Consider the following 13,822-nt stretch of genomic DNA (forward strand, 5'->3'; position numbering starts at 1 on the left):
CCATCTTGGATTTTAAACAATCTTTTCTTTTCTAGAGCTTTCATCTGCCTCAAATCTCCTCAATTTTGCTTAAAATTGATAGGGATGGATGCCTCGGGCCTTTTTACCCCTGTATCATGCCTGCATTGTGCTAGATGGTCATCTGAGGAACATCCATGTGCCGCTTGCCGCAGGGGAGAGGCGGGAAGTCCTAAGGCCAAAAGGCTAAGGGGCCCAGAAATGAAAAGAGGGTAATGTAAGGAAAAAATTTACAAATACCCCTCAAACTAGCAAAAAGAAGGAAATGTTGCAATCAAAAACAGAAGATAAAATATCCTAAAAAGGATTGAGCGGCCTCCTCTTCCCCTACAGCCTCTCCCAAACCTCCGGCATGAAGTACAAAGGGATGTAGGAGACTTTGGCATAGTGTGGATGCTCTCAGTCAGATACCATCTAACAATAGGGGAACAGTGGAAGACCAGTGAAGAGCAAATACACCTGGTTGATCCTGCATTACAGCGAAACAAAGGAGTAGCTGTAGTGACGGGAGGATAACTGATAGGCTCTCCACCCTCGTTAGTCCTCGCCACCCAGAAAAAGTCAATGTTCATTGTTACTTTTTTTTTTATGACTGAGAAGGCAGAGTCAAGCAGCAGATGACGATACTGTGGACAAAATTAATTTGGTGTACAGTAGCAATGTCGTCTCTCCTTCTATATCAACACCGAAAAGAAAGTCTTAGTTTTGAGGATATGCTCCGAAGGAACACGTCAAAAAGGCTGAAAAGACTGATGTTAAACAGCTTGAAGCACTGAGTTGAATGCTGCCTTTACCACCTAGAATGAGTAGGAGCAGGTGTATAGACACTAGTGCCTGAAGACTTCTTCAAGGTATATTGTCACTAGAGATTCATAAAGAAGTTGAGGCATATCAAACGCAAAAATAGGTATCACTTTATAGAAGAAAAGCTTCATAGGAGCCCCTGAAAAGGGAAAAAACGGAGACACTAGATCCATATAAAAAGTCTCTCTCAAAAAGGGAAGAAGTAAAAAATTGTAATATTTCCCTTTCGTGATCAGAATCTCAAACTCTAAAAAGTTTGGTACTGTATTTAAGACTGAAAATGCAGTCGGGCAGCGGAAGACAACGCTGTGAGAAGCTGAAGCTAAAGCTGAAAAAATAGCATCATCATGCAGGAAGGAATGGTTCCTGTTCAGTCTCCAACCAAGTCAAGATTTTGGATAAAATGAGGCCAGTAGTGGAGAATCGGTGTTGAAGACTCAAGATTGCATGACGTTCTCAGACTGGACGGGTACCGAGAGAGTTGGGGTTGACACAAATAGTGTTAGTGTGAAAACACATACCCAGTTGCTCCCGTAGCAATTTGTCAATGTTTTGCTTAAGGGAGAGCACCAGTACCTCTAGTTTTTTCTCCAGTACCATCAGTGTCACGCTCCCATCCCATGAGGATGAGGTTGGGACCGGGTGCTTACAAAACTTCATCGAAGTCAGTATGAGTTGAACTCAAAGTTGAGTCCCAGTTGTTTGAATTTAAGGGGAAACACTGGTACCGTTGGGCTTTTCACCAGTACCATCAGGGTCATGTACCGATCCCGTAAGTATGAGGTTGATGTTGAGCCACAGATCAGGACTGTGCGCTTATGGGACTGCATCAAAGTTAGCATGAGTTGAACTTTGAGTTGAGTCCAAGTTGTTGGAATTTAAGGAAAAATATCGGTACCGTTTGCTTTTTCACAGGTACCATCAGTGTCGTGCTCCGATGCTATGAGGATGAGGCCGATGTCGAGCCACTTCTCAAGATCGAGACTGGGCTTGTACGGGACTTCTACGAGCACCGGTACCATTGGCTTTACTACTGGTACCAATGGTGTTGCACTCCGGTCCCATGAGGATGAGGCCTATATCGAGCCACTCCTCAAGATCGGGATCAGGCACTTATGGGACTATTTCAAGGTCAGTATGACTTGATTCAATGCCAGTTTGACCCAAGTCCCAATGTAGTAAGGGAAGGCATTCTAGCCCACTTACTCAGAACAGCATGATGCAACACCGGAGGTCTTTGCTGAAAAAGTCCAAGGAAATGAAGACACTGGAGTCGACATCACTGGATCCTGCGATGTAGAGACTTCAGCCCCACACATCCGGTGCAGGGAAGTCTAAAAACAGTGTCAACTTCCAGGATGACAAAGTCTGTTGCTGAAGAAAAATAAAGATCCTTTCCTCTTCAAAAGAACAATAGAAGCTCGAACACAGCGTCACTTGAAGAAACTCAGTCAGCAGCCTGACATGGAGGGAAAACAGCAGCCCAGCAAAATTGAAATTGGAGGATGAAGTAAAGAAGTAGGCCCCGCTGAGTCAACTAAATTTGAAAGAGTTCTTTCTTTTATCTTTTTTTTTAACAAGAAAGTAACACCAAAGAAAAAAAGGGAAAAGCTGACTAAAAGTCATGCCACGAGAGCGGGAAGGCAAGAAAAAGTTTAATGACTGTTAAACCGCGTCTTCTTAGCTCTGTGTAAATGAAAAAACTGAGGAGACGCACGCCCTGCGTCAGGCAGGAAGGCTCTCGCGCATGTGCTGTGCGGGTTATTGTGAACTTTCTAAAATTTTAAAGTGGCGATGCACTTATAATAATAGATGATGTCTGAAGTGTCCCGTGTGTGAGAATATGCTGCCTGCTTGCCTGGGATAAAAACCACAACAAAACTCCTCCACAAAATAGAAACACCAAATATGGTGGAGATGATCAAATAGCATGTTTTAAGGAGTCTTATATTAATAAATTTTCTTCAAACTCATGCGGTAAAGAATCTTTTGATAAACTTTTATTAGACTCGACTTGGCCGTGTTTCAAACCATTGGCCTGCATCAAGAATCTCCAATAGCAATATAAGTATACTATTAATTCTTGAATATGGAATAACTTAAGATAATCTAATCTAATCTAAACCTTAAGTTTATATACCGCATCATCTCCATGAGAATGGAGCTCGACACGATAATCTTATAAATCTGAGGAAAGAATGTTTTGAGTAGAGCTGGTATGCGATCGAGTGAGAGTCTGTGCTTTACAGACATGAGATTATATACCCACAACGTTCTTTCATTCATCTGATTGATAAGATTGGCATATGAGTACCTCCGAACAACCCTTACAGGTTAAGGCTGTGTGCTCAGGAGCCATGCTGTAATTCCAAGTTCTCCATAGGAATATTGGTCCCTGACTGAGGAGCCCCATGTAAACTGGTAGTTTGATGCATATGTCTCATTGGAAATGCACCAGATCTGCAAAGATCAGTCTGGGGCTACCAGGATCACAAGTTCTGGGTGACTTGTGATTCTTCAAATGACAGAGCCCACCATGAACCACGGTGGAAACACATAGAGAAGCCTCTCTTCCAGCCAGGACTGAACCAACGTGTTCAACTTTGCACTTCCCGTTTCATCTCTTCGACTGTAGATGCAATTAGCCTTTGCGTTCTTGGCTGAAGCCATCAAATCCATTGCCGGTCTTCCCCAATGCTGGAAAATATATTAATAAAAGACTCCTTACAATATACTGCTTAACCATTTCTCCTGTGTTTGGTGTTTCCAGTATGCCAGATTCACACAGATCATGTCCATTCCTAGTCTAAATCATTACACAGTTGTGGTGTGGTTATCTTTGCTGTGTTTTTGGTACCTCTGCTGTGGTTTATTAACTTTACATTTAAACCTTTCTTCAATTTTTTTATTCTAGGAACATCAAACTGGTCAGAGGATTATTTTACAAAAACAGCTGGGATTGGATTAATTATAAATCAGACAATAGCCACCGGGGACAGTATCTTGGTGCGGCAAGAGCTGGAGGCTGTGTTCCACAGGGACTGGGATTCAAGTTACACACACAACCTACACAGCAAGATGAGCTGTAACACTGAAGCCTGAAGGCCATGACTGTCATTACTAAGATGAAATTTTCTTTACTGGGGGGGTGGGGGTCAGTACAAGGTGCATTATAGGAAATTCTGATACACTGTACAGAGAAAAATCTTCCTAATATTTTAGTAAAATAAACCCAGCAACCACCTTTTTTAGAAGCCTAACCAAAAACAATACTTTACAGCTTTAAAAGATTTTTCTCTGCATTTATCAGTGATAGGAATAAAAAGATTGTTATGCCATAAAACAATACTTGTTCTAGCTGTACAAGGGAAATGCCACAACATTTCTAGAAAAGAAGTGAATAACTATATGAAACGTTCAAAACAGAACAAGAAGGTACATGAAATGTCTAACAAAAACCAAAGATACATTTTACCTGCCAAAGCCATACAATTGAAGGAGACCTTCCTATTAATGTACATAAGGAGCCGCCTAGTTTTAAGCAGCAAGATGCACATTGATGGTGGTATTTTAATTGACGTGTAAATGATCTCTTATAAAACATTTACGAACCGGCGTGCTTTGTGCTACATTTACTGTGGGCATTCACATGGCTAAGTTTGGGTAGAGCATACATGTTTAGACATAAATTGTAAATTACTATCCTTTACAATCATTCTTGCTACCATCTAGAAACGGGCATTTATACCAGCACACCTTAAATCAATTTGTGTTTTTGGCCAGTTATGCTAATGCCTAATAAAGAAAAGTAAGTGCCTACTTTTCTTTATAGAGTAGGCTTAAGATAGGTGCCTTAAATAGTGTTTTTAGTAGGTTCCCTGTTATAAAACAAAACCTCAAACTGGGCAATTTTTAAAGAGATTCTTTGTGAGCAAATACAGGGTGAGGTAGGAAAAAGTAACCCTGTAGAGTTCTCGTCAACTGCTTTGAATTTCAGCAAGAAATGTTTATCTAGTCATAATACTTAACTATTACTATTAAACAACATTTAATTATCTTAAGTTATTTGATATTACTGACATTTTAATTTAGCTTCCTAGCAATTTTTAAGCGTTAAAAATGTTTAAGCTAAAACACAGTAAAATAATGTAATTCAACTGATACAATTAACAATGTGTCAGAATTTTGCAGTCACTGAATCCTCAAAAGGCCGGATTCTATAATTAGTGCCTAAAAGATAGGTAACACATTTATAGACACCTATCACGTCAATTATTCCTAGGTGCCCATTACAGAATTATACTTAGTCACATGTAATGTAAGCCAGGGTTTTAAAGGCCTACATTATATTTGCCTAAATTCTTTAGAGAATCTCACCTAGTGGCGCCTGTCACTTTCTACCTCTAAACACACCTACTTTACTGTTAGACCGCTAGACACCATGCAATAGGCACATTTTCTATAATTGTGCCTAAAGATAAGCACCTATTGCTCAATTTTTATTTTTTTTCAATTATGAGCTCGTTAAAGCTCATAATTGAAGCCAGTTTACTAATTAACCCCCTCTTTTACTAAGCCACGGTAGAGGTTTCTACCACAGCCCAGAGCACTAAATGCTCTGATGCTCACAGGAATTATGAATTTATGAAGGGGAAGGCTGCCATTTTGAAGAGGCATGCCTGCCAGCAGTAAGGAGTGGGCATCCCTCCTGCCGATCTTCAATTTAGGGGTACGGGGAGGTTGGGGGTTTGCGGGAGAGGTTAGGGGGGAGCCTGGCTGCAGGAAGAAGTGGGCATCTCTCCTGCCAATCTTTAAAGCTTTGGGGCTCATGAGGGAGAAGAAGCGCAGCAGGAGGGAGTGGGCATACCTCCTGCTGATCTTCAATTTAAAGGTGGTGGGGTGGTCAGGGGTGTGGGTTCCTGCCACACAGCTGTTTAGTGCTTCCTCAGCTCTGCACATGTCAATCACTTTCTCCATATGGAATTACGGTGGACCTCCGTGAAAATCATTTGCATGTGAAATTGTTTCAACATCAATCACAGTTTTCAAATTAGATAATTTATTGTCACCACAGCGGCCCACAAGATTTTAATGCCGATTTTAGAGCATCTGGCCCTTGGTCTCTAGGGCAGGCTGTCCCAGCTCATTTGTAGTGTTTTCTTGAATTCAGCAATTGTTTACATCTTTGGGTGGAGTTTGTAATAATCCTCCAACATTGCTCCCCAGACAAAAGTCTACATTTCACCAATTAAGTTAATAGGGACTTATATACCACCTTTTTGTGGTTTTGGTATTTCAAAGCAGTAGGCACTAGAGAATTAAGTGATTTGCTCAGGGTTACAAGGGTGCAGAGTCAGCAGCTCTACCAGTGACCCACACCTTCCTCCTATATCATTATGTCATTAACAGTAAGCTGGTACCTCCTTTTTCTTCCCAAATAATGGTAGTTTTATAGTGCAAACATTTTTGAATGCACGAAAATCGCTAGGTGATTACACTAAAAAGTTTGTAACGTTGCTGTGCTTAAAGATAATTTCATTCCACTTGGCACATAAATGTAGATAGAATGTATAAAGCTGTAAATTTTTGCACTGAAATTCCTGGTGATTGCTGAGAAACCTGCAAAAAACTCTAGGTGGCTCACTTTCTTTTTTCCTAACCCTGTAGGTGTAGAGAAGGGCCCTTTGAAACCCGTCTTCCCTCTTCACTGTGCAGGTAATCTTCCTTACAGGGAAAAGATGCCTAGCTGACACAGGCTTTTTTTTTTTGTTTTTGCTGGTGCACTTCACATGTCTTATCTACAAAAGAAGTGGGATAAGAGGTTCCTTTGGCACTGGCTGGTCAGCTGAATTTTAAAACCAACTTGCAGGCTGGTGCCTGGCTGAAAATTGACTTCTGTGTGTGTTATTGTTCAAAGTGTATTTTTCTATTATGAATCTTTTGAATAAAGAGTTTATGTTTTGTCATGTGATGTCAATTGAATTCTTTGCAATGAATCTTTATATTTTACAAAGGCAATGAAGATACGATTTGTATCTCAAACACCAGAAAGAATAGGTAACAGTTACTTCTGTTACACTCCTAGTCAAGCCTTTTGGATAAGTCAGTTTGGGTTACTGGTCAACAAGCATTTTGCTACTGGAGTTTTATCACCTGTACCTTAACAAGGGCCATATGCTGACTCTAAATCTGAAAACAGTTTTCGTCTATCACAACTTGTTTTTAAGTTATGCGTTAGTTTGCGTTTATATCATTTTTGTCAATAACACTACCATGAAGCATTTGTATTTTACTGTTTCTGTAACACAATATTTCATTTTAGGACAGCTCAATGATCACATATACCAGTAATTTGAAAGTTTATACTAAAAACTGATGGTGTTGCTTTTTCTGTGAATTTTTATACTGTTTGTTTTTGTCTAAGATATTACAATTATTATGAACAGATGAGGTTGTCTTAACCATCTTGATAATTTGTTATGTCTGTGAACAATTTACTGCATAAGATCAGCGAAAGAATCTGTCCAGCAGACTTCAAAGTGCATACAAGCATTATTTTGGATGTAAAGTTGGCGACCAAGATAAAGCATGGGCACCTCATGTGTGCTGCACCATCTGCTACTCCCGATTAACACTGGCTGAATGGGAAACGGAAGAAGATACCTTTCGCTGTATCCATGGTGTGGTGTGAACCAACAAATCATCACTCAGACTATTATTTTTTGCATGACAAAAATTGCTGGATTCACAAAGCAGAATAAATATAAAATTGTGTATCCTGATTGCCTGTCAGCAATTAAACTCGTTCCTCATAACTTGGAGAATCCAGTTCCAATTCCTCCTTCCACATCTACTGCACAGTGTGCTGAAAGTTCAGATGGAGAATGCGTCTCTGCTGCTGTTGGAGTTGTAAGAAAAACAATCTCACCTGCTAACTCAAGAAAGATTTTAATGATCTGGTTCGAGACATGTCACTGTCAAAGCAGAATTGTTGGGTTAAGAACATAAGAATTTGCCTCTGCTGGGTCAGACCAGAGGTCCATCGCGCCCAGCAGTCCGCACCCGCAGCGGCCCATCAGTCCATGACCTGTCATGTTTACTTGATTTAGCCCTATAGCCCCCTTGTTTTTATCTTTACTCTTTCCATACTCTTATTTACCCTTATCTGTATCCCTCAATCCCCCTATCCTTCAAGGCTGAAGCAAGTTTCCCAAGTTTATTAAAAATTTGTTAAAATTGTTTATCTTGGTTTGCTAAGCAAAATACAATTCTAAAATAAAAAAAAGGAATGTTTAAAAAAACAGTATTTAAAACAAGAGATGACAGAAATTTTCTGGCTGGTACAAAAAGAAAGAAGGGAGATATACAATATTTAAAAACGATAGCTACATTTAAGGCAAAAACAAAGGGGGGGATGGAATGTATTCTTCAACTGACGGTCCGTGGACCAGTGCCGGTCCGCAGAAATTTTCTGCCAGTCCACAGGGCTAGCACGTCCATCGGGCCCAAGACGCCGGTCCATGGTGCGATCAACGCGGCATCTTCGGGCCAGCTCCCTGAGTGCTGCAGTGCACAAAGCCGTGGGAAAAGGCTCCTGAGTGCATCCTGCACCTGAACCGGAAGCCTTCTCTGACGTCGCAACGTCAGAGGGAAGGCTTCCAGATGAGGCGCGGGACGCTGCCCACAGCTTTGTGCAATGCAGCACTCAGGGAGCTGGCCCGAAGACGCTGTGTTGATCGCACCGTGGATTGGCCCAAAGATAACACAGGGGGGCAGACCAGAAGACAAGGCACATGGAGAGAGAGAGAGACAACAACCATAGGGAAATGATTTTATTTTTTTTATTTAGTGATTGATTTGTCTGTTCAGGAGGAAATGCATTTGTTTCTTTTCCTCTGGGGTTGTACTGCTTGTAGAGTCTTGCATCTTAGGGTTTGTTTGTAAATATTAGTACTTTTAGTTTTTGGTCCTTGTCCAATCCATCATCCTCTCCAAACTAGATTACTGCAACGCCATCTACTTAAATCTATCAAAAAAAAGTTTTCTAAGACTCCAACTAATCCAGAATACTGCAGCCAAACTGATCTTCTCAAAACGCAAATCTGACCATGCCTCCCCACTCGTTGCCAAACTTCACTGGCTCCCAATAATCTCCAGAATCCATTTCAAATGTTCCTGCCTGGCTTTTAAGATCATTCACGGCATCCTCCCTCCTCTTATCCCGCTATCCTTCAACTCCTCCAGTCCCGACTCCTCCAGAACTGCCCAAAAGTATAAACTAGCCTTCCCCTCTCTACGCGGCATCCACTATGCAGGCAAACTGGGAAAATCCCTTCTCTCCAAAATCACAGGTCTTTGGAACGACCTCACCATCCCGTTGCGGAACCTGGACTCCCTTCAATTATTCCGCAAACAACTGAAAACCTGGCTTTTCATCAAATTGTAACTCTATCCTCCCCCCCTTTTTCTCCTCCCTTCTTCACATAAGTTCACGTAATCCTTTTTCTTCTTCTCTACCTACTATTTTAAGTTCTTGTAAACCGTGTCGAGCTCCATACTCATGGAGATGATGCGGTATATAAACTTAAGGTTTAGATTAGATTAGATTTGCATGGGGTTATGTTTTCTGGTAAGAATATAGTGTGCTTTGTGTATTTTAATTTTGTGGTTAACCATTATTTGTTGTTAATACAATTATATTGTGTGAATATATGAAAAATGAATGGAAAAAATGGTGTTACAATTAGTACTATTATGGGGGCCGGGTCTGGGGCGGAGATTGAATGGAGATGGGCACGACTTAGCCCAGTGTTCTTCAACTGCCGGTCCGCAGACCGATGCCGGTCCACAAAATAATTATTTTATTTCTGCTGGTCCATAGGTGTCAGAAGGTTGAACAACACTGTATTAGATCACAGATTGCATCAAAAGAAATTAAATTTCATAGGCGTCCTTAAATAAGAAACATTTCAGGCTGCTTTTGAAACTGTCCATGGTCTTCCCTTGGATATAGAGGGAGGGCATTCCAAATAGTTGGAGCAATTACAGAAAAAATATGACGATGTATGCCTATTATTTTTAAAGATGGAACAGTCAGTAAATGTTGGTCGGATAATTGAAGTGCAAGTGACGGAATGTGAGGAATAAGTAAATTATTTATGAATTGTGGTTCGTTTGATAGAAGCATTTTAAATGTCAATATGATCTTAAAAGAAATTCTGTGACTGATCGGAAGCCAGTGAGCTTTTTGCAAAAGTGGGGTTACATGTGAAATCTTGACAGTTGAATTTTGAATAATTTGAAGACTTTTTTTTTTTTTCTTTTCGAGTGAGACCCATAAAGAATTACAATAATCAAGTTTGGCGATGATCAATGAGTGTATTAAGATTTGATTTGGGTTCTAGAAATTTTGATATAAATCAAATCATTCATAGGCGATAAAAACAAGATTGTACTACACTGCTGATGCGTTTGTGATAAGAAAGCCTTTGATTGAAAATGATACCAAGAATTTTAGTTTATGTGACCGTTTCCAATGAAATGTTATTTAGTATAATTGGCGCGCTCAATCCGTTCCTCCATGGGAAAAGCATCTTTTAGGCTTGTGGGTTGTTTAGCGATTACATATTATTGTTTAGCTAAATCCATACCTGTTCAAGTTTTGTATTTATTTGTTGATTTCTGTGTCAGATTCATGGTTCAATGGAAACAAAAGTTGAATATCGTCTGCGTAAGTGTAAGCCAAAGGATTGACATAGCTCTAAAAGAGGGGCCATGAAAATATTGGGAGACAGAACTGAGCCTTGCGAGATACCATGATTGACAAAAGGCTTGAATGAAGTATTGTTGAAAATAACTGTTGATGTGTGGTCCAAAAAGAAGACTGAAAGCAATGGAATCTTTTTTCCTTGATCGTCACACAATCCTGGCTTCCTTTTACCAAATCGAAGGAAACATTTGTTTCTGTACTGATATTAATGGTCTTATGCGTGAACTGGGATATGAACATGTTTCTGATGAACGGAGACTATTCATTGCTTCAAGTAAAGCAAGCCTTAAAGCGGTACTTTCACACAATAGAAACCAGCAGCCATCTGTTCCTGTTGCTCATGCAGTTGGATTGAAGGAAACGTATGAGGTGATGGAGACACTTTTAAAACTCACACGCTATGCAGATCATCAGTGGAACCTCTGTGGTGATCTCAAAGTTGTCACTCCTTCTGGGTCTACAACTGGGGTACACCAAATACATGTGCTTCTTATGTCTTTGTAACAGTCGTGATGATCCCAGCCACTACTGGCAGAAACGATGGCCAAACTGAGATAAATCCGTACCTGGCAGATACAATGTGAAGCACCTGCTATTAGTACATTGTGAGAAAATCTATCTTGCTAGAGAAACCAGTGAAGTACAACAGAGGCAGAGTGAAAAATCTGGAGTGGATTCCTTCTGCAGCAGCACGTGGCTATAGAGAACTAATCCTACTGTCTAAAACAGTGGTCTCAAACTCAAACCCTTTGCTGGGCCATATCTTGGATTTGTAGGTACTTGGAGGGCCTCAGAAAAATATAGTTAATGTCTTATTAAAGAAATTACAATTTTGCATGAGGTAAAAAACTCTTTATAGTTTATAAATCTTTCCTTTTGGCTAAGTCTTAATCGTGGGGGTGGGCTACTGCACAAGTTTACAAACCAAGTGTATTTTCAGAAATGAGTCTTAAATGAACAAGAAGTATTTTATTAACTCATTGGAAGTTACAAAATAAAAATATAACATAAAAAATAAAAGAGCAAAATAAAAAAAAATAATAGATATAAAGAATCAGGATTTTTGGTCAATGATTGAATTATGGAGCTAATATGTGGATCCTAACTACACTTCAGTGCCAAGATTAAGCGTAGAGCTCTAAACTCTGAGGCCTTTTTCCTGACTTAGAAATATAGATAGATGGACAAAGAGATAAACACGGTAAACTTGTGTTTATCCTAGACTCCCCCAATAGAATGGATTATATGATATTAAAGTTACACAGAACCTTAAAATAGAGAGATTGTGGTTTTGCGTTACTCCCAAGAGAGCACTGCGCAACCCAGGTCCAAGGAGTGTCTAATTTTAACTCCTGCAGGGACTCCGATATCATTCCTATGAGTGCAACTGTTGAAAAAAAAAAACCCCTGTGCGCAGTGGGATCTTAAGACCCTGAATGTTACCCCAGATACAGGTCCTGAAGCTGCTGTATCCTCACCCACATAAGAAGGACCTTTAAGAGAAAGTAAAGGCATATAGACTGAGTCCTGTTTATCCGAGTCATCTGTGGGTGGACTGTCCCCCACTTTCACATGGCTCTTATAACGGGGACCTGCGCTTTTGAGGTGAGAAGACCCCGGTGCTATCAAAAATGGAACTCCTGAAGGATTCATGAGACCATTATTGAGAAAATAAGCCTGAAACAGCATATAAACAAATTCAGGCAGAAATCCTTGCCCTGAGGGATAAGAGAGAGTTGTGGGCTATGCGTTGTAGTTTTGCGTAGTTTCTGCATCAAATCACTGCTGTACTGCACCAGAGACGAGCTGGTACTGCTCCCTGGCTCCAATTTCAACTTTCACAGAAGCTCCCCTGTTGGATTGGGATGTGGGGGGCACCTGAAGGGACAGGGGAAGAATGGGAGTCATTGCCGCCAACCCCCCTCATGTGCCACGGAGTATGTAGAACACACATGATCCTGAAGTTTCTATCCGCTGCAAATAGGGCATGAGTTTGAAGAATCTAGCTTTGGGGAGTCCATCCCACCAGTGCAGTCTATGCTCCTACCAATCCTCTAGCATGTTATGTAGCCCAAAAGTTAAGGATGTCAACTGATGACATAGTTTTGAAAGTTAGACTCTGCCCATCTCATTGAGATCATCATTGACCTGCAACTAAGTAACACAGACATTCTAGTCAGTTTCAACATAGTTTCACTGTTCACCAAAATCCCAGTGGACGAAGCAATCCAGGTCATAAACCAGAAGCTATGACACATGGTCTACCAATGAAATGGGCAAATCTAGCAGCTTTCTGTTTAAAGACAACTTTCAGTACGAGGTCAGTAGTATACCCAAACAGAAGTATACCCCAAACAGCCATGAACTCCCTCCTCTCCCTGGTGGTAGGCAACATATTCATAGAGTCTCTCAAAACCACCCTGCTGCAGAGTGCCAAGCTCAAACCTAAATTGTGGATCTACTATGTAGATGACATTTTCATCATTTGGCCTCATGGATGGGAAAAACTCGGTGAATTTCTAAACCATCTGAACAACGGCTACTCCAATATAAAATTCACCATGGAGACAGAAACCAATGGATGCCTTCCCTTTTTGGATATAATGATGGTAAGAGGGCTGGAACACTGCCCATACGCCGAGAGGTTGGATAGGCTGGGGCTCTTCTCTCTAGAAAAAAGGAGGCTCAGGGGAGATATGATAGAGACCTTCAAGATCATGAGGGGCATAGAGAGGGTGGATAGGGACAGATTCTTCAGACTGAAGGGGACAACAGGTACGAGGGGGCATTCGGAGAAACTGAAGGGAGATAGGTTCAAAACAAATGCAAGGAAGTTTTTTTTCACCCAAAGGGTCGTGGACACTTGGAATGCGCTACCGGAGGAAGTGATCAGGCAGAGTACGGTACAGGGATTCAAACAGGGATTGGACGGATTCCTGAGGGATAAAGGGATCGTGGGATACTGAGAGAGGTGCTGGGATGTAATACAAGTATAGAAAGCAAACCAGGTAATAAGTATAGAAACCCAACCAGGTCGTGAATGTGCAAGACCGGAGGGTTAGGACTTCGATGGGAAGATAGGACTTCAATGGGAAACCAAGGTGGCAAGGGGGCCCCTTCTGGTGAGTCAGACAGGTCGTGACCTGTTTGGGCCGCCGCGAGAGCAGACTGCTGGGCAGGATGAACCTATGGTCTGACCCGGCTGAGGCACTGCTTATGTTCTTATGTTCT

The 13,822-nt window shown here is 41.0% G+C and overlaps 1 protein-coding gene across 5 annotated transcripts in view; it reads left to right on the forward strand.

The window, feature by feature from the left end:
- LOC117366146 (phospholipase D3-like) overlaps nt 1-5,548 on the forward strand; it is a 57,242-nt gene extending 51,694 nt beyond the window's left edge. For all 5 annotated transcript variants that reach the window (XM_033957299.1, XM_033957303.1, XM_033957301.1 and 2 more), the window contains one exon: nt 3,737-5,548. In XM_033957299.1, coding sequence (XP_033813190.1) covers nt 3,737-3,924 — 188 coding nt within the window. In that variant the 3' untranslated portion in view covers nt 3,925-5,548. The remainder of the gene's footprint in view (nt 1-3,736) is intronic.
- Nucleotides 5,549-13,822: the final 8,274 nt, after the last annotated feature.

This window comes from Geotrypetes seraphini, chromosome 8 (assembly GCF_902459505.1).
Source record: "Geotrypetes seraphini chromosome 8, aGeoSer1.1, whole genome shotgun sequence".
Lineage (NCBI taxonomy): Eukaryota > Metazoa > Chordata > Amphibia > Gymnophiona > Dermophiidae > Geotrypetes > Geotrypetes seraphini.